Source organism: Apteryx mantelli, chromosome 4, assembly GCF_036417845.1.
Source record: "Apteryx mantelli isolate bAptMan1 chromosome 4, bAptMan1.hap1, whole genome shotgun sequence".
NCBI classification, from domain to species: domain Eukaryota; kingdom Metazoa; phylum Chordata; class Aves; order Apterygiformes; family Apterygidae; genus Apteryx; species Apteryx mantelli.
Genome location: NC_089981.1, coordinates 54,251,642 through 54,278,598, shown reverse-complemented (window position 1 = coordinate 54,278,598; position 26,957 = coordinate 54,251,642). Strand labels below are relative to the sequence as shown.

Genomic DNA, 26,957 nt, shown 5'->3' with positions numbered 1-26,957 from the left:
ATTGATTTGGTGGTTTCAAGCTTTTTCCACTCCCTCCAAGACTGGCACATCAGCCTCTGACAGTTCATCCTCATGCCTTCAAGCTAATATTTCCAGTTGTCTTCCTAACATATTTTGTCTAAAGGATTAATTTAGTTTTTCTTTAAGTGTCTTTTACTCCATGGTAGTCTACTCAATCACTCGCTTCCCTGGCATATTTATGGGTTCATAGTATGCTACTATATTTGCTTTCTATATCAGTGACTATCTGCTCTGAAATTTTCTTCATATCTGTTAATTTCTGTCTTTCAAAATTATAGGCTGCTTTCCATTGATTTCTCTCATCCAGGGCTTCCCCATGACAGACCATATCTGTTTACCCAGAGTAATTTTCTTATCCTTGTTGTTTAACCATTTATCTGTTCTTCTTTTGACTTCCTGATATCCTCCTCCTCTATAGAAAGATGGGTATGCATTTTGATATTCTCATTCGTGTGATTAAATAGCCTTTGTGGGTTTGATGTTAGTCTTTTCAAATTACTTGGGGTTTTTTTATGTGTACGAAGTTTTTTCTCTTTTGCCTCCAATGGCAGGCGAAAATGTAATAAAGTTTCCTTTTTAGGGGGTTTTATGAAATCTCCTGAATTTATAGTATGATGTTTTTCATTAAATTTTAAATTAGAAGAGAACATTTTTGTGCACAAAAATATGATTGCAATTGTAACATCAAAACCTTGTTTTTTAATGAAATATTCTGTTTGCTATCTGTGGTATTATTGCATCATGTCTTTTATTGCAAAGCGTATCTTATATGAATGGGCAGAATGTAAGAAAAATCATCTAGATACATAGTGCATAGTTTCTTTTTATTTTTGTTGGCTTTGACTTCTGCCTTTTTCATTTCTTCGTTGGCAGTAAAACAGCAGCAAACAACAAACTTGTTTATTTTTTTAATAAATGCACTGTAGAGCGACCTAATGCTCATGGCTGTTTTTCTTTCCAACTTTTTGTTCTTCTTTCTCTGTATATATTATTTTATGAAAAACCTGCAAAAGAAAAACTTGATATTATAATCCATTAATTAAAAAAAAAGTGTCCTAAACATAAAATTCACTTGATAAGCCATGTTTGCATAGAATAATCTTTTCTTTGTTTTAGAAAAACTTTTTTTTTGAAATTCCACTTGATCTCACATACGCCCATGAACTACAGTTGTGGAAATAATTCTCTAGAGAGAATGAATGAATGCTCACCCTTGAAACAGAGTAATTTTATATAAATCATGTTCTGTAATATACTAAAATGAACATAAATACTTTCATAATGTTTTTCAGTCTGGTAAGGCCATTGTTTTTGCCAATTTCTTTGCATAATCTGTCCCTCCTGCAAAAAAAAAAAAAAGAGAGAGAGAGAGAGAGATTTGCATATCTCTTTACATTCTTACGTGGTTGTGAAATCAAAATTTATTTAGGCAATTAAAAATGAGATGGAAGGAATGACTTGAAAGAATCTTAACAGGACTGTTATCCAGTCATTTTGAAAATTTCCAAGCATGTGCATTCTGCAGCCTCTCAGTTTGCAGTGCCGTTCTGTACATTCAAACATTTCATATATAATGCTTATTTTAAAATGGAATACAGGTCTTCTCTAAATAATTTTTTAGGTCTTACCCGTATGCAGAGCCAAATTATTTCAGTATTTAGGGGTCAGGAATATGAAAAATGAAGTACTGGTACTGGTATCTTTCCAAAGCCTGTCTTTTCTGATGCTACTTTCAATTTTAATTGCTGATTTTTCTTCATTAATCCAGAATGCTACAGCCAGCAGATATCCTGTCTTCTGGACAACATTTGAGGAACAGTTTACCTTTAATATAAAACACATGGGGACAAGGGGGTTTGTCTGATTTTTACCAGGTTCCTATTCCACTCTAATTTCCAATAGTTTTGTTTATGCAAGAAACAGTTTTTCAAAATAGTCAAATAGTTCCTGATGTATTAAAAACGATAAACTGAATCAGGAATAAGTGTCAATGCTGCTTTATAGTGCATGCTAGATTTTGAAAGCCTAGTGAACGACTTTTCCTCTCAGATAACATTTATTATCTGTCATATACAGGCAGCGCCCAGCACTTGGTGAGTGCTTAGCATCTCTTGCAGCAGCCATTCCAGTAGCATTCCTTGAACCTTCTCTCAACCATTACAATCCTCTGTCTGTCTTCAACACAAAAAGTGCAAGAGAAAGAGCCAGTAAGTACTGTTACTCAGGCAACAACAACCAAAAAAAGGTGTTTGCTCCTCTCCGAATAACAGAAAGAAATTTTAATAAAGAAAAAATGATTATATGGCTCAGTAAATAACTCCCACTGCTAGTCTTTCATTACTTGCCATTTTAGCCTAGCTCTCCTTTATTCAGACTGTGTTAATATTGTTCCCTTTCTCCCAGCATGTGCGGGTATTTTTCTAAACATGTTTGAATTCTTTTCCGAAGTTGCACACAGTAACATTTGAAGCTTAGTCTAAGATCACATCCACATTATAAAATGTTTTAGAAAATTCTACAATTATCTGATCTTACTGGCAACATGAAAAAGGTGCATTTTCTTCCTTATTTATGTGATTAGGAAAAATACATACACTATCTTATTGTCTTATCCAGTACTCCAGTGCAGTTGTGTATAGGGAACTTCCACTGAAATCTGATTACATGAAACCTTAATCAAAGAAGGAGGAGTCTTTCTACTAACACTACAAACTTCTTCACTTGCTGTTCTCTCCGCTTACTCTTGACTGACTCTCATTGGCATTGACCCATGTAAGAGTCATTACCTGCCAAAATAAGATCTTGAAATTTCATAAATGTTCCTTTTGAAAAAAGAAAAGAAAAAGGATGGATAGATAAATTCCATACTGCGTCAAATGGTGTTCTTTCATATAAAAGCCGTTAGGGAAAAGTCTGTGCTAGACCTTCCTCCCTGACAGTTTAAGCTTACACAAGCAGCAATGGTGGAATAATAATTTTGCTGAAATGACTAGAGTTAGATTATGATGAGTTATTAATTGCTGAATAGGTACTCTTTGGTTTTTAATAAAAACCTTTGATAATTGGAATTATTTCCTGGCTCTTTTTTTGCCGGGGGAGGGGGAGCAGAGGGGGATCAACTTTTCTCTGATGTGGGTGATTTCAGCTTCTTCAGCTCTTAACACACTAGACCAAAAATCTCAAACTAAGCTCTTCTTCTTTGAGGGAAAATCTTATGAAGGAGGGATGGAAGTACACAAGTGCAAGAAATATTCTGTGCCCCACCTTACATTTGAATGTAATTGAGAGTTCAGAAGAATGAAGCTAGAAAAATTACGAAAGAGGCTGTTCTTGAATGGTCTAATTAGGCAGAAGTTTCAGTAAATGGACAGAAAATCCTGTGGCTAGGAAAAACAGCTTATCTACCTGGTTTCCCAATGAATTTATTCACTCCTTATACTTTAAGTTTCAATAGTTAAGTCACCATTACTGAAATGTAACCAACTGTAGTTAAGACTTTTCATGGAGAATGGTCTAGAAGAGGTCAGCATGAATCTGAGCTGGGTACACTTGAGTTTTATCTTACCCATAATTTTGAGCTGTTTGCAGCCTGTTTGCAAAACCTGTTTGTTTCCTGATCCCTGTGATAGATTTAAACTTTTGCAGGTGGACATGAAAGTTGTGAATGATAACAAAAGCAATGGCCAGAGTTTATTTAATATTGTTATAAGTTCTCAATCTTGCATTTTTACATAGCTAGTCTGGTCATGTGACAGCTGCAAGTGACCATATGGAAAGAATTTTGCCATTTAAGCTTTGTGGCTGCTATTGTCTTAGTCAGTGTTATATGCACATCATCAGCAAGGTATAATTTATGAGATGAGAGACTTGTGCGTGTCCCAAAGTCTTACTATAGTCATGTCTGCCCAAGATGGTGGCAGAAGAAACCTGAGTGACAATGTTGTTTCTGTTTAGAGTTTGAAAATAGATGAATGTAGATGCTCTCTTCATTTTGTTAATTAATCTTTTCCTTTTCTACCCTAACATGCAGTTTTAGGTATGCCTGATACAGTAGAAGAGATGTGTCCAGAGATCCCTCAGTTGGATGGACTAATAAAGGAAATTAATGATTTAGCAGAGTCTGGTGCCAGGTATACTGAAATGCCTCATGTAATTGAGGTTATCTTACCCATGCTATGCAACTATTTGTCATACTGGTGGGAAAGAGGGTCTGAAAGTATGCCCGAAAGTTCTGGGCCCTGCTGTACTATGATAACATCTGAGCATCTGAGCATCATTCTGGGAAACATTTTGAAAATCATCAACAACAATCTGGGAATAGATGAAGCATCTTGGATGAAGAGAATTGCAGGTAAATACTTTCAAACAGTAATTGTATCTAATAGTGTGTAATTACTTTGCTACAATTTATCGTATTACCCAGTGATTTAATAATAATAAATTTTAATAAAAAACGGCAGGAAGAACTCAGGTTAAAAGTAGGTAAGTAACAACACGAGAAAGCAATTTTAATTTAAAAAATTGTATTATTTATTTTTATGCATGTATCTTGAGCACCACTGCAAACAGATATGAAGAGATAACATCCAAAACATTGATTCTCAAAACTTCTACCTGACCTTGAAGATGCCCTATTTCCATAAATAAGAATTGTTGACCTAACAGTATTGATACTCTGTTGTGTAGGCTGCTGACAGCAAGATGCTAGGCACTCATATATTTTTGCTGGGCCGTACACACAGAACTCCAAAGTATTCATATTTCTGAGCTATATGGCACTCATCTTTGGATAACTGGTCCAGTTGGTGTGCTCTGAGCATGCCCTTTCCCACGTAAAACAAAGGCAGGAGATGGAGCCTGGTGATGACCATTCATCCTGAAAATCAGATTTAAATCCTGATCTCCATCTTTTCCTCTGCCTGCCTAGTTTTGAACTCAGATAATTCTTCCTCAGAATATTTTTTCATTGATACTTTGATTATTCAAGTATGGAGCTGTCCCCAAACCTTTTCATTAAGCAGTTTCACTTTACATAAATCAATAAGTATTCCACAGGAGCAGGGATGAGAACCTGATCATCAGCTCCCCTTTTCCAGAATCCTAGCAACAAGGCTGTTTTTCCCTTTTACTATTGCTCTCCTCAAAAATGGATATCTTGTTTTAATGTGGATTGGAACAGCTTCAGTAATAAAGAGTTCCACTGTGAATTACTGGGTAATTTTCTAGTTACAAGATCATGGAGTACAAGGAATCAATAGCGCTTTTTGTAAAGAAGTAGATACATAAATATGAGAGATGGTTTATGACTATGAACTCTAGACATTGATTAAAGCCTAATTTCATTTAGATTTTGCTTCTTTTCCTTAAATTTTCATCTTTTCTTGGTGTTTGTCTGTAGCTGATTCAGAGAGCTTTCTATACAACATACTGTTTTTTGACGATCTAACCTTCCTTGTGCACTGTATAAGAGCCTTAGTACCTAATTTGGAGTTGTGAATTCCATTAAGTTTCAAGACACCTAGGAATTAAGGATTGCAGTAGAGATCTCAGTCTTCCTGTATATTTTGTTTATGAAGTATCAGGAAAAAAGAGAGAGAAAGCATATATGGTGAAATAATCCTAGTAGTAACCAAAGTTTAGAAGGAGTTGCTTTGCCTGTCCGAGTAACTGTGCCAGCTATTAAATGAGCAGAAAGATGTCTCAAAATACATTCATTTTATGACATTTAGTAACTACCTAAAGAAATTTACTATATATAAATTTTATCAATCATCTTAAATACTGTAGGAATGTAATATGCTATGAGGTAATTAAAAAAATCTATGTAAAGGTAATCATATTTGCTGCTAAATTTTAACCCCTATCAGTACTGGGTTTTCAGTTTTTCTGTAAATACTTGGAAGAGCTCTAGCTTATAATAGGGATTTCAGTGAAGTTTAGTAAGAAGTTTGCTACTTAATTGGGGAGATCAGTGCTTGCATTTTTGTTGTGGCTGCATATTCATGTAAGGAGATAGTGTACTGATATGATTGTTACAGGTACTTTTACAACTCAGGTGGTCTGCATTATATTACTAGTGCATCTATAAACTAGCTCTGTGATCTTGACTGAGTCATTTACCTCTGTATTTCACTTTGCCCAGGTCAAAAGAGATAAAAGAATTCTGTCAGAACACTTTTTTCAGATTACTTTTTAAATTATATGCAATAAAAAATCACACCATTTTCTGAGGTCTTTGTGTCACTGTTCCTATTCTGTTGAGATTCTAACCAAATTAGAGATGTGACTTGCCAAAATTATAATAGTTTAATTGACCTATGTAAGATTGAAATACATATAGTCTGAATTCTCAGTTGCTAGATTTAATCTCACAGTGCACACAGATATTACAAAGCTATATTAATAGTTTAATTAATGGTTTTATGGTACTCCAGTACTGTGTGGAGCACTACATACTCTAAGTGTGTTGGAACTTTAGAGTTCATATTAACATAATTTCAAACATCAATTGTGCATTAATTGTAGGATTATATATATATTTTGTGTATAGTTTATGCTCAACCCATCATCAGCAAAGCCAGGCCAGATCTGCTGAAAACTCACTTTATTCCAACATTGGAGAAATTGAAGAAGAAAGCTATAAAGATCGTGATGGAAGAGGAGCAGCTGAGAGCAGACAATAAAAATGATACCCAAGAAGCTGAGCTACTCATTCTTGATGAGTTTGCTGTTCTTTGTCGAGACCTCTACGCCTTCTATCCAATGTTGATTCGTTATGTAGACAACAACAGGTGAGTAAAAACTAATAATTAACTCCAGATTTAATAGTTAACTTACTTGGAGTCCATGTTCAGAAAGAATATAATGAATTTAATGCTGTATTGAGAATAGGATCCTGAGTATTATAAAATCCTTAACTCACAGGTTGATGTACCATGTATTTACACCTGTTTTTCTCACATCTTTTTGTTTGACCTGCTTATGTTATATCTGCAGTATTACAATGGAGAACGCGTATCTTGCCTCAGTTGAATCGCTGTATTTGTAGGTGATACCACAAAGATGATTATCTTTTGTACTTTTTTAAGAAGGGAAATAAAAAATACCTGGACACATTGTATTGCCTTTAGAATGATCAGGAGGTTTTCTCCTCAGCAATTTACTGAAGGAATATTCTGTGCCTACTCTTTTCCTTTCCTTTGTCCCAGAACATGCCTCCTACATATTCTTCAAAAGAGTTTAATCCTATCCTTAAGAACATTGTTCTTTTGTACACAGTCAGTGTCCACTTCTTACAGTTTTTAGATGCTAATACATATCTGGCTAGCTAGAAGCATTTTCCTTGCATGCATGATCATTTATGCTGTGAACTGACACTGAGAATCAGTTGCTCTCTCTAAGTTAACTCAGGACATTATTATGTCAGACCATGTTTGCAAGGGAACACTTGCAGTTTTAAAAACATGAAATTAGCGCCGATATAGAGAAATCCGGCTAGAAACTCCCTACAGCTCTACCCACTTATTCACATCTCTGTTCTCTTTCTCCTCTTCCCATTATAGTTGTCTCTGTTGGATCACCAGAGAGTTTCCATCTTGTTACTTTAAAATAAAAAAAAAAAAAGGAGAGAGAAAAATACTAGGCAAAAGAGTATTTATTTTCCAGCTGGTCTGTTTGCTAGTCTGGTCCACAGAATAGGCACAAAAATATGTGCTGGCACTGTGTGGAAGGGGGATGGTCAAAAATAAGTAGGCAAGAATTAGGAATTTGGATGGAGACTGGTTGAGGTGCCATGAAAAACAGTCTTTGTAACCATGCTCATGGAAAATTGAAGTGATTCTAATTAAGTTCCAAAAATATAACCCAATCTGTTAAATGGAGTAATAATATCTATATTCAGTAGTCTTACTTTAAATTTCTCTTGTTTTTTTAATCAGAGCCAATTGGCTAAAGAAACCAGATGCTGATTCTGATGAACTCTTTCGAATGGTAGCTGAAGTTTTCATCCTGTGGTGTAAATCACATGTAAGATGAGATGTGTATTTTTTCCTCCATTTTATTCTATTTGTAAATATAAATGTGGTACATACAGATGATTTAAACTTCTGGTGATTTTTCTTTTTTTTTCTTCTTTTTTTTTAGAATTTCAAAAGAGAAGAACAAAATTTTGTGATTCAGAATGAAATCAACAATTTGGCATTTTTAACAGGAGACACCAAGAGCAAGATGTCTAAAGTAAGTTAATAAAAGTTTTCAGATCACTTAAATCTTCAGCATGTGTTTAATAGATTGTATGAGAACTCTGAAAGTCTACCCAGATTGCTGCTGATTTGCTGATAGAAGAAATTAAAAGCAGTATTGCTTCTTGATGATAAACATGAAAACTACTCTGAAAAAAAATAAGTTATTTACCTTAGATTTAGTTACTAAATATCTGTCAAATAGTCAAAGAAACAAGATAAAATACAGATGTTGCTTTGAAAAGGTTACACATATAAAAGAGTGTGTGCTGTAAAAGCAGCATGTGGTCTTTCAAAAAAAAATATCAGGTAGATTTTTCTGTGAAAAATAAATGAAGCATTGTCTGATCTTGTGGGCGCTAGTCAGTATTTTTCTGTTGACTTTGATAGAGGCGTGCTGCCTCTGCTTATACCTCTTTAGACATACATACAGTGTACAGGATGTTCACTGTTTGTCTTGTTGCTTTTTAATGACCACACTCCTTCCTTTTTTTACTCGTTTTCGTTATCACAAGGTTCCGACATGATGGTTGCAGAACACATTTTTACCTGTATAATGGAGAAAATGGATGTTGTCATAGTAAAAATGTCTTATTGACATTAACTGAGGAAGATTGCCTTACTCATAACAAAATCTACAAGTCAGTTGACGTAATTCCAGATTAGTCTTGATGACCATAGCAAGGACCTGTTGTTTTATTCATATTTATGCTGTGAGAAATCCTACTTTGAAAGCATTTCAGAGGGGTGGTGGGTTTTGTTGTTTTGTGTTTCCCTGTATTTTGATTCTGTCTGTAACTTAGCTACCGTGAGTCCAACTTTAGACCACACTGAGTCAGAAGAAGTACGCCATTACATTTCTTAACTCTCTGAAAAAACATGTTTGCTTCTTTTCTATTATAATTTTTGAGTTTAAAGTTTTGAAACTTGCTTGAGGAAAAGCCATGTGTTGGTAGGTTTACGAGTAAAAATACAACATTATCTGCTTCTCACTAGTTCGTGACCGGTGCTGAATGAGGATTCAGACTCTATGGAGAATTCCATATTTGGAGAAAATAAATTTTTTTACACATTTTGCTTGTTTTGAAAAGGCAGATGCTTGAAATTGTGTGATAGATCTGAAGTGTTTGTGTAATTTTCAATATCGAGATGAGTAGTGAGCACAGTCCAGGTGAAGTGAGGATGAAATGCGCACTAACATACTTTATCACATGGCTCTGCAGTTTATCCTATGGCAATCACCACACATGTATATCATACATATGCTTTGACACTTGTACATTAGAATTGGTTTGAAGAGCAAAGAATTAAGTCTCGGGTTTTTTTGTTTGTTTGTTTGTTTTTAAGGTCATGATTTTAAGGTCATGATATATATTTAAGGTAATGATAAGTCAGGTGATACATTTTTTAATCTAAACTGCATCTTACTGAAGTACTGATAAAATGATGTAAACTATTGGTGGTGTGTTTTAGCCAGTCTGGCATGGCAGGAATGACAAAATAGCTCCTCACAAAATAAAGAATATGTATCCCTAATATTGCTCTGATTTGAATAAAATCACAGGAATTCAACATCAAGAAACTATATAAAACAAATTTGAAAGGGTTTGCTTTTGAGATTACATTTTCAATTACCTCTTGTGTATATTTAAACAATATAAATTTGTACATAACATGGATGTAGATGCATATGTAAATATGCTTTTCTATGTATAGGTATACCATACAGGGAGATTATAAGTCTTTTTATATGCATATAAGGTTTTTGTAAGTAAAGCAATATATAAAATCATGGTGCTTTTGGATATTGTGCATGGTTATTGCTAGCATAGGAACATAACTAATGGATTATACTGGTCATGAATGAATGTTTTGTTAATCTGGTACCATATCTGCAGGAGTGACTGCAGAACAGCTGATTGGTTTAGATAAGCATTTGGTTCATGGTGACTTAAATAGCATGAGGCGTATTTTCGAAGTGTTGTGTTGGTTTTCTATATGTGGTTTCTAACTGGGAAACTGATAACATTTCTTTAGATATAATGTAAGTGCTGTTAAACCAGTGCATTCATTAAAGCGTAGATCTGAATAAATTTTTTTAAGATTGCATAATTTAGAATAAACAAGAAATTCTTTAAGTAACTGAATTTCAGGATTTATTGTAAGGTTTGTTATTTATAGTTTCAGGGAGTAATCAGTAGACTAAATTACGTTAGAAAACATTATTTTTATGGTGCCTTGTTTAGTATTAACGTTCAGCTGAGGAAGTAGCACTTAACACTTCCTTCTTCATTATCAGTTCATCTTTCGTCACATTACGTTTAATGGTAGTAATTACATCCAGTATTTATCACACATGAGAACATATAAATAAATGTATATATGAACGTTGGCTATTAATAGTCAGTCCAAGACAGAACAGCTTGGGGTCTCTTTTAAAAGAGTAAAGTCCCATACGGGTCTCAAGCTGCTTTAAGCAACTGTCTGCCTCACAGCTGAGCCTTTCCCTCTCCCTACCCCCCGGACACAAGATACAGTGATAGTACTAATGTGTAAGGCATGATATAAGATATCAGGCTTGGAAGGTTCTATATCTTTATATGCCTTATATACAAAAATTATGCAGACAATGAAGGATTAGGATTATGTTATTTTTTAGTAGCTAATAGCAATGGTAACAAATGATTCACTGTTACAGTCAAAAGATCAATACGATACCCATTATATTTTGATTACACAATATTAATTTTGTTAATCTTTATTCAAATAAATGTATTAAAAGCTGAGCCAAGTTTTTTAATTTTTCTTTTCTGAAAAAATGGCAGCAGATTGCTCGGAGGGGAATGGTAAGTTAGAGAACTTTCAGTCTGAGAGAGACTGGTAACTTAGATTGCAATGAAACAACAGATTTGTGACAAAGTGTTGAAATGGAGAATTTAAGCTCATTCAACTTCACTAATCTGTTATTTTTCGAACTCTTCAAGGGTTGGTTGATATAGCATTTTTAAGATGTAAATGTGTTTTACAGCTAATTTGTATGAAAGTCTAAAATATATACCTTCACATGTACATTATAAATGTGTAATACATATGTGGGCAATTTCTCAAGCAATACTGAGTAAACTTTGGAATCTAAATGAATGTGTTCTTGGATATGTGACCTCAGTTGCTAAATACTTGCATATCCTCCTGAAGTTATATTTGATTGGCCCTCATTACTAAATTTTTGTATCTATTTCAAAACCACATTTGGATAGGCCTATTATAGAAGTCTCAGGCAGTCATATAATCCAAGTTTGTATTACAAACACCACAGCCCTAACTTCATGGAGTAATGGACGAACGTTCTGGTTTGTGCCCATTTATAATATGTAATACATATTATTTGAAAATTTGTGTTTATTCAAAGATTTCATGTGTTAGTATTTTCTTCAAGAATTTTAACTCTCTTCCTTGATACTATTTCAATTGCATAGAATACATTTCCTTTAATTATGTTATGGTAAAACATGAATGGTTTACTTTTATGGTCATCCCTAATAAATAAAATGGAATTAACCTCATTTGTTTGCTTACCTTTAATGTTTGCCATTTCTGCACAGCATCTACGTATTTCACCCAATTGAAATTTTCAATTAAAATTTGCTATTTGTTTACATATTCAAGAGTCTAAGATGCTTAATGCGTAATTTGATGATTAGTCTTTCATTCTTCATTGACTTGTAGCTGTTTTTCTTTACTATGTGATATAAATATAGCAGGATATAAAGAGAGATATTAATTATAGCTTGGCTTCAACACTTTGAGGCCAAAAAGGAGACATATTAGATGCTTCAAGTGTGACAAGAAAACAAGGTTATAATGAGAGTAATCAAGAGAAGAAAAATAAAACCGTGCTGAGCTGTTCCTCCTGTTTTTTTTTCCCCTTTTTTTTAACCGACAGTTTTCTATAACATTTTACCCTGTGCCCAGTCAAGGGTTCCTTTAATTACTGGTGGAATTTTTTTTATTATTTTACCATAACTACATAGTTTTGATGTTATCTTTGTAATTTTACATGGCACAGTGATCTGGATTTAAACTGCAAACGCATATTTATTTAGGTGTATTTATATATTTATGGTATTACATAATAAAGAGGAAAAAAAACCCTGAGTATTTGTGAGTGTTACAGCTGTGTTCTCAAAATGGGTACTGCTGAGAGACATGAGCCTAACTCTGGTTTTCTCTCAGGCTGTCTACAAAACACTAATATTATCCTATACAGTGGGAAAAATACATCTATAAATGACATGCTGCATCTTCCCAGTGGTGTCTTGATTTTCATTTCTATTTCTAAACATAATTTTTCTCATACATATTTTTGAGGAAAAAAGGTGGAAAGGATTATACTGGTGATAATTTGAATATTTTTTATTATTGGATTAATCAGAGTCCAGACTTCCTCCTCCTCTTAACAGTACTGGGAAAAGATGCAAAATTTAGTATACTGATACTCACTCACTATTGACTTACTAGATGTACTACTTTATCTGCTGAAGTAACAAATGATACTGTCTATTTTGTCATGCTGAATAGCAACAGATAATTGTAAAAGATCAATTGTTTAATATGGATTAAGTTGAATAAAAATAATGACTTTGCTAAGGTATCATTTGATTATACATTCACAGACTATTGTTTTAGCTGCAAACTTGCAATATTTTTACTATCCTGGTAGAGCTGAATAAGTTTATTACTAACTTGTAAAATTATCTTCGTTACATCTCTTTTACTTATGTTTTTCCCTTTATTTTTCTTTCATACAGGCCATGCAAGTAAAGGTACAGGTCGAAGTGCATGACGTGTCTTTGTTTTAGTTTTAGAGATGATCAGGCTCCAAGCATTCTTTCCATTGATCATAGCAGTGGCGTCACAAAGTGAAGGCCCCGGCTCCACCTACCATGAATTTTCTCATGGTTAAAGTGGCAATATTTAATCAGAGCAGCTGAAATTCCCTTTAACACACCCACATGCTGCTTTGATGTAAAAATGTAGTTAAGTTACTTTTAATAATTTTTTTAGATACGCTTTCCCCCCTCTGCTGTCTTTCTGCCTTCTGGGTTTTTTTGGGGTTAATATATTGAAGCAGATGTTGTAAGAAAACTGCCTAAGTAGAGTCATCAGAAATATAAATTTGAATTATATTGTTCAAGAATAATATATTGGAGAAATATGCTATAGCCTTGACCCTGTCTGTAAATGAATAAAATATTACATTAGATCTAATAGGTTCAACTTAGATCTAGGGTTCAAATCCTACCATGTTTCCAAAATTAAAAAAAAAAATCTTTCCTGAGCAGACAAGGTGTGAGGATGATTTTGAATAATCCTTGTTTCTTTTATGTAATGTATGCAAAGATTGTTTTTTCTCCAGTGAACCGTAGTCCATCTTTGCATCATTCATATTATCTTTTTTAATATGAATTTAATATATATCATTGCTTTTTGACCTGTGGTGTGTTTTTCATTGGTGAAGCAGAACGAACAGCAAAATAGAGCATAAAATCTATTCATCTTTCCCTTCTTAGCCTGTCCTGAGAACCACATACTATGATGTGAAGAGTTTTTAAGCAATCAGACTAGAGGCATAAGTTAAAAAATTAACAGATGTGTTAAACTAGCAGGTCTGGTTTCAGGCTTTGCTATTGTCAGACTTCCCCAGGTATAAGGAATAGGGTTTATTGAACACTGTCGTGATAACTTCGGAGAACTGATTGCTCAAGGAGGATTAGAAATACTAAAAATATTAGTCCCAGGGTCTTGACTAACTCTAGCCAATGTTTTAATATAAATAAATTCCTCCTCCTTTTTGATTATATACTGAATGATTCTGAATCTGCAGGAGAATCTGTAATTCTCATTCTATATATGTTTGTTGAAGAAATTTCCACTTCTGTGTTTAAATCCTCAGGCAAGTTAAGATTACTATGTGCTGTTAGATAACCAGAGTATATCATTCTAATTGTTTTAGAAGTTCTTTTAGCACAGTAAATTATTTAGGCAAAACATATCTGATTTAACACTCTACATATCAAATGAAGGTATTGTGTTTACTCATATAGGTGCATATCAGAACTGAAAGAGACATAATTTTATTGTCATTTCGGTATAGATTTCTCTCTGTGACTCTACTTACACGTTTATCAGCAGGAATTGTAATTTAATGGACAGCAGAATTTGATGACAAAGGCAGAATGGATCTTCTTTTCATGCTTTAAAAACATTTTTGGTTTAAGTTTGTATATGTTGTTTATACCTAGTTGTTAATCTCAAACGAAAATTACAAAAATTGGATATGTAAAATGACCTTCCCAAGCATAAAGATGCAGAAAAGTAAAACAGTCTTTCTCTCTTTTTTTCTTTTTCTTTCTTTTTTTTAATTTTGGTATTCCTTATGCCTTATTCAAGATGCATGGTGACGCCACTGGATCACAGTGATACATTGTGGCATTTGTTTGTCTGCTATCAATGAAGAGTAAAAATAATGTCATTATTATAGCCATTACATCATTGCTGTTGTAGAAAACTTTTTCTAAGGCACTTCCAAAAGCAAAGCTTTGAGGCAAAGTACTCTCTTGCAATTGTTAGTTCCTTAAGAAAGGAAGCCACATCCACCGTGTGTTCCCTCTGACCTGGTAAATGCCGTTAACACCAGCTGTATACACAGTGATTCACCATCTAGAAGACACCATTTGCCAAAATTTACCACTGAGTAGAATATGTATGGCTACCTTTTTTCTTCCTTCAGTGATTATTATGAGAATGGTGTGGTAATAATTGGTAAATAATGAATTGCAATGGATTCTGCTGTATCCTTATGTGGAACTCTGCACGATACTATATAAACAGTAGTCAGTAGAATTTAATCAACAGAGGGAAAAGGATGTGGAGGGTTAAATGCAAGCATTTGCTCTTTTGTAGTGTTTTATAATACTGCAGGCCTAGTCCTGAAATCTTGTCTTAGACAAAACTCCCCTTGAGTTTAGTAGGAGTTTAATCTAGGTACAGAGTTCAGAACTGGGCTATTTTTATGTTGTTGTTGTTTAGCATATGTTTATTAAATATATGGGTCTGTTTTAAGGGGTTTGGTTTGCAGTCTCATAAATGAAAAGCTGTGTGTGAAGTGTTGTTGTATGTTGTCTGTTGTAAGTAGATAGGGCAAATGTTATTCTGTTGTGCTGTTTACTTCTCTGTCTCTTTTGTTTTTCTCCTTCTATTACTTATGATCTCCAAAGCTGCAGTAGGCTTCATTTTTCATCCGAGGGTTAGTTACATTAGCCAAGGCCAAAGGACAGTGGTTTTCCAGAGACACTAATTCACTGGCATTTTATTGCATTGAATCCAAGCCTTTTAGATACTGATCTTTTTCAATTGAAACAAATCAGATTATATTCATTCATCCCTAGATAACCGTGTCTTCATTTAAACCGTAGATAACCACATCTTTATGCAAGTTTCTAACAAAAATGTACACAACCTGAATCTGTCTCTGTAAAATTACAAACTAATAGTGTCCCCTAAGACTGACTCAGTTTTTAATTCTATGGTTATTTCTGATTTGAGAGGTAAATAAGATCCAGAAAATATATGTAGATTCATATGTATGAATGCACACAAAACTATTAACTGCTATTAAAATATTACTGTTACTGCAGCTTCTGCATTGGTGCATATTAAAAATATTCCTTTACATTTCTTACTCAAGACTGTACTTCCTGCCTTTAATTTAACATTTTTAATTTATTGTATTACATCAGGAATATAGTTTTTTTTGGACCATTACGAGAAGCATGTGTTGGAAAAGTGTGTGATCAGAGAATAGTTACAATTTACCTTTCTATTTTTTAATTATAGTCTGGAGGACAAGATCAAGAAAGAAAGAAATCAAAACGTAGAGGGGATTTGTACTCAATACAAACTTCCTTGATTGTAGCTGCACTTAAAAAGATGCTTCCTATTGGCTTGAATATGTGTACTCCTGGAGATCAAGAGCTCATCTCTTTGGCTAAGACTAGATACAGCTATGTAAGTGTATACTTTGCAATATAAGTACAGCTGCAAACTGTGTTTTTACAAGACAAGATGGTGTGTATAAACAGCTGAACAAATATATTGATTCTAATACATTATAATTTAAATTATAAATATATAAAAGCAAAATACTGAAAGGTCATTAGTTAGCATTTATTCCCTTCAAAGTGTGATTCTTGTTTTGTGCCCACAATTAAAGAAAGCCTTTTGTCTTCCCCATCCCTCTGATAACTTACATACTTTGAAAACAAAAGAAATTAACTTTCAATGTTAAAAGAATAACTGTTCTTTTGCACGTTCTTGTGCATGTTCTTACAAAATGAATCGTAATCAGAACTGAAAAATACTTCTGCCTTCCTACAGAGGGACACTGATGACGAAGTCAAAGAACATTTACGTAACAACTTACATTTACAGGAAAAGGTAATGTAAAAAAAATCTGATTTAAATATACTGGTGTAGCCTTTTTAAACATGGATGTTGCACTTGTTTATCGTCTTCATGGTATGTGATAAAAGAAAATGAAAAGCTATCAGAAAAAATGATATTTTAGCATTTCTGGTTTTTTTGCCATAACAACTAGCTTCTTTCTAGCTTTGGCTGGTATTTTTAGGTTTCAAGAAGTTCTGTAGAACTGGACAAGTTTAAAGAATTATATTTGGTAGATTTAAAGCTGTAATTGCTTAAAATCATTTGGATCTAAGACAAAAATAAAATTGAAAACATAATGTTTCAGCTTCCCATTTTGAACTTAACTTGCTTTAACCACTAAATAGTGTTTCTATAAATATATGCATTTTAAAGTGAATACAATGAAATAAAATCAAGAAAGCCTTGTACTGTCTTAACACTTAAGAGTTTTACGGTATATCTATGTTTCCGCTGTTTAGACCCTGAAAAATATAGTGTCAAAGGTGATAACAAAATGGAGTCATCATCATTCTGTAAATATTAAATAATTTAGCTCTCTGGCCCAAATCTTTGAACTTAATGGAAATAATTCAGTTATCTTAGATGGGAAATGGCTGTCTTAATTGTTGGACATTTGTGCTTACCTAAATTTAAACTGGGCACACTAAAAAATTCTGATGTGTTTTCCTGCACTTTTGTTGCAAAAAAGCCAAAAACTCTGACTGAGACTCTTCAGCTACTGAAATTCCAGCTGTCTTTGGTAGCTTCCATAATACAGCTTTCCTCTGTTGGTACAAAAGTCCAGCAAGGGGTTAAATTGTAAAAGTGTAAGAGTTATACAAAGAGGCACTGATAGGTCAAACTAGATATCTATTCAACAGTGTAGTATTGTCGATCTTAATGCTAGATGTGCTTCCTTATTTTTAATGCAGCTAAATGTGATGCAGAATTCCCAGGGTGCTTTATTTGGTTTCATGAAGTAAAAGCAGAAGCTTGCTTAAGAGTTGAGTTCAGCTACCCAAGAGTATATAGAACCTAGTGCCATTTTTTGAGCAAATGGGAATTTTGATGAAAAGGGTACAGATGATGTAGGATATCTATAACTTTCCTTATTATTCCATTAGAATATTAATGAAGGTAGTCATATTCAGTATCTTCATTCAGCAGCTTCAGTATGAAATATGTTGATTTTCAGTCTGATGATCCAGCTGTGAAATGGCAGTTAAATCTGTACAAAGACATTTTGAAGAGTGATGAACCTACTGACCCTGAGAAAACTGTGGAACGTGTGCAGAGGATATCAGCTGCTCTGTATCATCTGGAGCAGGTAAAAAGCAACATACCTATACTGTGCTTATTTTAAATTAGAATGAGGTTCTTTCCTTATAGAGATTATTTCCACTTCGCTGAATGTAATTATTTAAGTTTCCAGATAAAAGTAATTTTTGCACATGCACACATGTACGCACACAGAGAAATGTGTATATATACAAAGTATTCAATGTAATCTGCTGAAGTGCCTCAATCTTGCTTCAGAGAAAACTCAGGAAGTATTTACCCCTACACAACTGTGTAAACAGTTTCATGAACTTTTATGTACAAAAGGTCAATATTCAGTAGCTGAAAACTCTGTAATTTTAAGAAAAGTTGTTTGCATGTGCATTTTCTTTAATATACGCATTTCAGCGTCTTCCATTCCTGCACATGAGGATGCTGTAGAAACTTTTGAATCCTGTTGCCTCTTCATTCAAATTATGCAATTTCAACACAAAGGCATTTGCACCCTTAAAATTCATCCTTTTCATTCAGAAATGATATAGCAAGAAGTCTGTTCACATGAATGATTGATTGAATCTGCAGAGTTAGACATAAAATAACCATTTTGGATTTTTTCCTGTGAGTTCCACATAGGAGTTTTTCTGACATCTAAAGCCTTTCAGTATAAACCAAGAAGCACTATAGAGGGCCCTCAGTATTTTTTCAGATTACTTTATTTTAAAAACATTTTTTTTCTTTCAAAAGACAGGGAGCTTTTGTAACATTTTATAATTCGTTAACTACATTAAGCAGTAGTTAAAAAGAAAATTTTGGATAAGAGTTGAAGAGTTTCCACTGTATGTACTAAAAGTATTTTCCCATAGGTTGAACAGCCGCTCAGATCAAAGAAAGCTGTTTGGCACAAACTCCTGTCAAAACAACGCAAAAGGGCTGTAGTTGCATGTTTCAGAATGGCACCATTATACAACCTGCCAAGGTAGATGGCTTAAAGGTTTATGTTTTTATAAGTTTTGTTCATATTTCTTAGTGCAAATACTGCCTAAGGGTAGCCCTAGAAATATGCTGATTGTTGGGCTTATGTAATGAGTTTCAGACAGGATAGTTAGTTATCAGCCAGGTCCTCACAGTAACAAAATATTTTTTTTTCATGACACATAACCAGAGGGGAGAAAGACCATAGGAATTACACTGCTACAAAAACCAAATGCTTCATTTTTGCCAGCTGTTGTCTTGTATATTATGTATAATTATCTCCAAAAACTGTGTTAAAATGTTGTTGTTGCTTCTGTTCTTTTTTTTGCCTCTAATTGATTGCTCTCTTTGTTCTTTATTCTCCTGTGTTCATAATCTTTCCTTTTTTTAACTTCCTTTTTTTTGTGGCTTTTTCAGGTCTCTTTCCTATTGCATGAAGACTTCATGCTCTTTAGGTTGTATGAGCCAATCTGTAGCTCTTATGTCAGGATGTCATGTGCATTTAAAGCAGCTATTAGGGCAGAGCAGTGCAGTATGAGATTTTGGACTTGTGTGTTGCTCTGCTTCTTTCTCCAGTTGAATGTAGATATCACAAAGTCTGAGATAAAGTGCATCCCTTGCCTTGATCTATCCACTGCTTTAAACAGAATATTAAGACCATGTTACATGGGAATAATTTCCTTTACCCTGTTCATTCTCACCAAAACTGTTTTTTTAATTCAGATAGAGCATAAGCATGCGTTCAATGATGTTTGCTTCTTACCTTCTTTTGCACTTTTTCACCTTTCATGATTTATATTTTTGTTTAAAGATTGCTCACAAAGTATTTAACAGAAACATTTCCTTGCATTTAAAAATGCCTTTATTAACACTTATCTCCATGCTCAACATCGGCTTAAGGTCTGTAGCTCTGCCACTAACATACTGAGAAGAAAGCTAGGTTTGCTGTAACAGGACAAATAAATGCCAGATGCACAGTAAAAGGCACACATTTTTCCTTTACAAAAGCTAGTAGTTCTAGACTATAATAACTTCTCTAAATTGTTTCCTACCCCCCGTCTCCCTACCATCAGCCAATCTTTGCGGAGCCAGAGAGAAATGAAAAGGTTTAAATAAAAAGCAAACTGACTAATTTTGAGGCTATCAACTATTTTATCTTCAAGAGCTGTATTTGGGGAAATGAGAGGAAGTGGTAGAATGAACACCCATTTCAGTAAAGCTGAGCGTTTTTTGATAACCGTGTTCTGGATTTATAAATATTTTTTATGAAAACTACAGATAATATGAATGTTAAGAACATTCACTTTATCTGTAATGTTCGTATATCTTTCTGTGTTAAAAACACTGAAACCGCTTCTCTTCAGACTTTGTGGTAGATTTTATGATGGAGTTTACTCCTAATTTTAAGAAATCTGAATGTGAGACAAATCTGTCCAGTTATTTCTTCTTGCAGACTCTAAAAATGAGGTTGGATGAAACTGTTTTAGCCAACATATTTTGGTATCTGCAGTTCAAAACAGGCAAGAGTGAAAAACACTTTGGGCTTCTAGGTATATTTCTCAATTGCTAGGTACAGAGCAAAGTTTTAAACTCCGTTAGTTATGGACACAGATTTTTCTAGATAAATACTAAGATTCTGGCAGGAAAATAAGGCTATCACACTATTATGCACCTAACTGCGTACATAACTATCTATCCATCATTTAAATTGATTGTGTTATGAAGGCATCTCTGAACCCTAGGGATTTTATTTCAAGTGGAATATGATTAATTTTAAGAGCTACATAAATCCCATTGAACCACAGTTTCAAATGCAGCTCTGCTTATCCTGTATATTTCCTCGTTTTAGTTGCAGTATTATATTGGGAGTTAGTTCTAAATTTGATGATAGAAACAATTAATTTAAAGGGCAGTAAGGAAATTGATAATGGCAATATCCTTTCATTCATCCTAGAAAAGATTATGATCTTTGGTAGATAATGAGCTCTTTCCTCTGATAATTTTCTAGAGATTTAGGTGGCTTTCAACATACTTTAATATTAATCTCCCATTTTAATCCATTTTCTTCATGAGAATATATATCAGTTTTTAGGAACCCCAGTGAGATGTTTCAGAAATTAAGATGTCCCTTGATGTGCAGGTCTTTGTTAAAATAGCAGGTTGAAAAATCATAGAGAAATTACTGTAACTTCTTCCGTAAATATTCCAAGTTCTCTCTGTTTTGAGAAGTACCTTAAGATACAAAGGAAATCGTAGTTGTATTTTCAAATATTCTTGTTTCTCCAGGAAAAAAAAATGGTGAAATTACCTATGCTAATTCTTTGTGTTCTCTGTTCATTAATGAATATATGTACAGTGCTTTGAAAAAGTGTCTTATTTGATAAGTGTGTTTTCTCTGACATGTGTATTTAAGTGTTTGATGTTTTAAGGAAGTTAATTTGCAAATTGTTTTATTGTCTATCATCTGTATACGCACATAGATACAGCAAAATTGTACATGGAAATTTTTCATACACAGTTTGAAAAAACATTCTTTCTGACTACTTCATTGAATTTAACTTGTGCCTTTGTTGTTAGTTCTTCAATGAAAACCTATATGCTTTTCTTCAGACACAAAATTAGCAATTTCTTCCTGAGCACCTTTCAACGTGTTTGGCTGGAAAAAGTACATGAAAAAACTCAGTATGACAGGCTTATACTCAAGTTAACGGTAATGTAACTTGTGGAGAGCCTCTTCCTTATGCGCACACTTACTCCTTCCCAGCCATGATTTGATGTTATCATAAAACATGAATTTGTACAATTTTCAGTGAGGATTCTGATTGGTCAGTTTTTGCAATCTGATAAGAAAATGGCAGCAGTGCCAGCAGGGGAGCATAGAGGATTGGCTAAATAGCATTCTTTTGCAAAAGTAGAATAAGAATAATTTATGTGCACAATACATCTGTCATGGCATATAGAGCTTCTAAGCCTTATGTACAGACAGTTTGTGTGGTTCTGGTATTGGTGCAAGATAAAAATAAATGAAAAGACTATGTGGAACAACCTTACTTCACAGGATTCATACAGTGTGCTTCCAAACAAAATTTCCTCACAAATACAATGAAAATATGGAATGGTTTGGCCAGATTTATGTGTAGTTTGTTATCATTAACTATGTTTTCTGTGGAGAGTTGTACAATTAAATTAATCCAACTTTGTACAATTAAATTAATCCAACTGTATAGTAGTAATCAATATGCCTAACAGTCTTCTAGAGTTGGTCTTTTTCTAGTGCGGTTCTTGTGCATGTCTAATCCAGCTTTTTTGAGGACACATTATTACTGCCCTGAGGTGTAGCTGAAAGAAAAGAAGCTGAGGATAGGCTTCTGCTTGTGGAAGAAGGCAGTGAGTGTCCACAGATAACATGCTGGAAAAAAATTGATATTATTTTGCTATTGACAGCCAACTTCTGCTGTCTCAGTGTCCGAGTTTAATTAACTTGTAAATCCCACCCACTCATTCTCAGTGTATTAACATATGAATTTTTCCCATGCTTGTATTAAAACTCCAGTCCTGCAATTTCATGTATAACATAACTGAGCACTCTCAAAGCTTTCAGAATGAAAACTAATATTTAGATAATAGCAAGAATGTTCAGAAATACTTTCAGATTTTTCACTGAATGTTAGTTAGATTTTGAATTTTGTTTCACTGACCAATCAGAGGATCAAAATTGTACAAACACGTATCCTTACTAATCATTAACCACCTGAGCTGTTATACTGTGTTCCGTTACCCCTCTTGATCTCACTTTCACAACCCCCCCCAGGCACCGTTCTATTAACCTCTTCCTCCATGGCTATCAGAACTATTGGATAGAAACAGAGGAATATTCATTTGAGGAGAAACTAGTTCAGGATTTGGCTGTAAGTACTGACATAACTGGGCATATTTTTCAGTGCCCACTTTAGTCTATATTTCATGTATCTATTATAGCATATATATAATTTTTATGTACTGTATACATTTGCATAAATTTATAAAATCCTTGTGCTTCAAGGCATAAGGACATTATCTGCTGTGGTCAAAAAGACGTTTGCCATGTGATGCACACTGAGGTGCATTAAGGTGGTTCATGCCTTCAGCTGAAGTATGCAATACTCATTCTTGGGAATAGAAATGGATCAGATGAACTGTCAGTCTATATTTGTCATTATGCTAATTCCTATGTTCCTATATTTTAATTACTGTTTTTTTAAAGCTTGACACAATTGATGCTTTTCCCCTTTTTGAAATTTTTGTTGGTGCTTAATATTTAATTTTAACATTTTCAGCTTGAATACAAATTAGTTTTGCTGTTTTTTTTTTGATACTTCATAAGGAGACATAAATATATGCAGCCATATTCAGCAAAAATTTAGTTTACACATGAACTTGATGAAGGTGATTGGCAAACTTCAGTACTGTGTTACTTAATCTTGATTCAGAAAGGCTGCTGCTTTTTTTTTCCTCCTCTGTAGTCAGTTTGTCTAAAATATTTCTGAGGGGCCTATGTCCTTGATATCTAAACACCATGAATAAATGGCTTCATGGATCACAAGCAGATGCTTCAGTGTTAGCGAAAGCAGTTACATTGTAATTTGATTATTATTACGTTTTGTAATTGGATCATTGTTATTCTTATGATAATGCTAATTATTCTTTTTAAGTTAGTGGCAAAGAAGGAAATATTTATCATATGACATTATTCATACCTTGATGTTAAATGTAGTAATAATCCTACGTTACAAATCCTACCAGTGACAGTACAAGTAAAGAAGAATACCCTCCTTTTATGCCAGTGCTGGATATGTTTTCTTTCAGACTGCGAAAAAATATTTGAAGTTGATAGTAAGAGCAGTTCTTACATTTATTGAATCAAGATTAGTTATCTAGAAATGATACATGAAAGTATTATAGCAAATAGCAGCCTCAGTGGTATGCATCTGATGACAGTCTTAAAAACAGTTCAATTTCCCAATCAATTCTGCTAAATAATTGAGTTGGGACTTTCTTTCAGTTCTGGTCCATTGGAAACCTACATATAATTTCTGCTGAATAAGGCTTGCCTAAAACTTTCACTGTCTCATTCCCAATACCTTGCAAATGAGAAACTATATTACTATCAAATAAGAATAACAGAGTCAGATACTATGCTTCTTAGTTATACAGGCACAAAATGTTGCAGGTTCTGCTGCAAGCTGCTGAGTAAGATGAATACTGGAAGTTAATACAAACTGGACAAAAAAAATTACTGAAATCATTTTCTGAGCTTAATTGTTCAGGTTTTTTTTACTCATGAAGCTTAATCTGTATGTTCTGATATAAATCTTGACACAGACACCTCCAAAAAAAGAGGAAGAGGAAGAGGAAGAGACTGAGAAAAAACATCCTGATCCACTTCATCAGATTATCCTCTATTTTAGTCGCAGTGCTCTCACAGAGAGGAGGTAAAAAAGAGCCATGTTTAAAAGTATATTCAGTAAAATCACGCATGGATTGCTAATAACATTACAAAAGTGATTTAACGTAACTGCAGTTCAGTATTGTCCAGGGTGAGCACTTTTCTACCTCTCCTTTTCCTTAGTGTTTTCATGCATTAACCTCAATATAAACTTTATGTTGAGACAAATGTTGACATATTTTTGACATTTATAAAACTTGGTAAATACCCAATACAGAAATAGCCAAGCCTGAATTCACATAGAAACATAAGGTCTACTGGAATGGTTGCTCCATGCAGGGTATTCCTCCAGTATCTGCTGGTAATGGATAAATGTTCTTACTGTTGGCCTTCATTAAATTTTATTCAATGTGTTAGAAGAGGTTTCAAAATACCACTGATGGTTAGAGTGAATCTCTTTCAGTGCCATTTTATGTTTTGAATTTAGACTATTGATCAGAATATACATTTCATATAAGTAGCAAAATTCTCCAGAGCTTTGTATGTTTTTCTGTATGATTACTCTGTAATCTTACCATCTGACATTTGTTAAAAATTAGAATAATTATAACTTATATGTCCATAATGCTTTTCTGGACTTGCATCAGCCACTTAGTCTTACTTATCCTTATAAATGACTAAGTTGGATATCCAAATATACCTGTAAACTGTTCAATTAAAAAGTCATGTAGATTTGGTTTGAGATTAGGAAATAAATTTGTAATAGGATTTTCAAGTACAGAGGGATTTCAAGTAGATATATACATACTTTCCATTAATAAAAATGGAACTTACGTATTAGTAGCAGTATGACAGCTTTTTATTACTACATCTTAAAAATTTTTAAATGATTTTTTTCCTCTTTATAGCAAACTAGAAGATGATCCTTTATATATTGCCTATTCTGCCATGATGGCAAAGGTAAATATATCATTTCAGCTTCCATCTCTCACCCCACTCAGGTACTTCCTGTTTATTTGAGATCCTTTTTAAACTTTCTATCTCTTATGTGGATTACTTAATATTAGTAGTTTCTGTATTTTTAATGAAACAAATGCTGTTCAGAGCTATATATATAAGAAATTTCCTGCTTTAAAATATAATTATCAAACTGTGATATGCACAATCCCATTGCTATCAATGGGCACTTAGTTTTGTATAGGATAACTCATGAGACATCTTAACAGTATCTTTATTCTTTAGATAATTATTTTTGAGCTACTATTTGAAGTCTGTCAAAAGCAATCAATATTTCCAACGTGTTGATTATAGCTGGCACTTAAATATGAGGAGAGTTTAACTGGAAACATAAATATTGTAGATAGAAATAGCTAAGACACGAGAACACATAACCTACAGTTAGAGGTATGCCTGTAGTTGGATAAATAGCCTGAAACCCACTCATATATTAGGGAATATCAGCTTAGTGTGGCTGAGCACAAATATTTAGGATTACAGGGATCTTAAATCTTCTTAATGGATTGAATTATTGCTTTAGAAAACTTCTTGGAACAGTCATTTTTATAGTGCAAATACTGAAATACAAATAGCCGTTACGTTTCATACTAAGCAAAATCTTATGATTTCTTTTGCAAACATAAAAAGAGCTGTCAGGATGAAGAGGAGGAAGAGGAGGATGAAGAAAAAGAGAAGACATTTGAGGTAAAATTTTAACCTTTTTTTTTTTCTCATTGACTAAAGCGCAAGACATCATTTTAAATATATTTATTAGAGTAGGGCAAGGATAACAGTGTCTATTGAGTTGCTTTACTAGATTATTCATATAAAGGAAAGACTCTGTGTTCTGAAGTTCTGGAATTAGACAAGCTATGGATTATGGAAGCAGGTGCTTCCTTCAACAGCATCAGATTTCTCGTCATCACATCATCATATTTTGCCTAAATCGGTTCCAGTCTGTATTCTATTCCCATTTTTGTTTCCAAACCCAGGAGAAAGAAATGGAAAAACAGAGAACTCTCTATCAGCAAGCTCGCTTGCATGATCGTGGAGCTGCTGAGATGGTCCTTCAGATGATTAGTGCAAGCAAAGGTAATGTTATGTGAAGTGTTAAAGTACATATCTGTATATCATATGTGTATCTTATACAACTTGTATATGATATATAATGAGGCAAAATTAAATGTCAATTACAAATTACATTAGGTAAAGTTTTCTGGACTGCTTTTCTGATTAAATAATTAATAATTGCAGTTTTAATGACTGTGTCCTTGTTTTGACAGGCCATACAGGACCCATGGTTGTTGAAACATTAAAACTTGGTATTGCTATTTTAAATGGTGGGAATACCATAGTTCAACAGGTAATTTTCTTTTTAACTGCTATGTGTCTTGCTTGTATAAAGGAAGGAAGTCATTTGGAGAATTTTAATGTCCTGTTGCGTTGTTGTGTTAGGAAGAGTTCAATTAATTTTAAGTTAAATGATGAAGAAATATCAGGGTAGTTTTGTTATAATAAGGGAAGAGCAAGCTGTCTGTTTA

General features: G+C 33.6%; 1 protein-coding gene across 1 annotated transcript in view; it reads left to right on the top strand.

Annotated features, from left to right (window-relative positions):
* RYR3 (ryanodine receptor 3) overlaps window positions 1-26,957 on the top strand; it is a 223,046-nt gene that overhangs the window by 161,811 nt on the left and 34,278 nt on the right. The window contains exons 65-81 of the mRNA XM_067295678.1: window positions 2,098-2,228; window positions 4,052-4,372; window positions 6,572-6,812; window positions 7,959-8,046; window positions 8,164-8,256; window positions 11,087-11,107; window positions 13,070-13,084; window positions 16,158-16,328; window positions 16,698-16,757; window positions 17,941-18,072; window positions 18,887-18,999; window positions 22,807-22,903; window positions 24,357-24,466; window positions 25,329-25,380; window positions 26,065-26,121; window positions 26,409-26,508; window positions 26,700-26,779. Of these exons, the coding sequence (XP_067151779.1) occupies window positions 2,098-2,228; window positions 4,052-4,372; window positions 6,572-6,812; window positions 7,959-8,046; window positions 8,164-8,256; window positions 11,087-11,107; window positions 13,070-13,084; window positions 16,158-16,328; window positions 16,698-16,757; window positions 17,941-18,072; window positions 18,887-18,999; window positions 22,807-22,903; window positions 24,357-24,466; window positions 25,329-25,380; window positions 26,065-26,121; window positions 26,409-26,508; window positions 26,700-26,779 (1,882 nt within the window). The remainder of the gene's footprint in view (window positions 1-2,097; window positions 2,229-4,051; window positions 4,373-6,571; window positions 6,813-7,958; window positions 8,047-8,163; window positions 8,257-11,086; window positions 11,108-13,069; window positions 13,085-16,157; window positions 16,329-16,697; window positions 16,758-17,940; window positions 18,073-18,886; window positions 19,000-22,806; window positions 22,904-24,356; window positions 24,467-25,328; window positions 25,381-26,064; window positions 26,122-26,408; window positions 26,509-26,699; window positions 26,780-26,957) is intronic.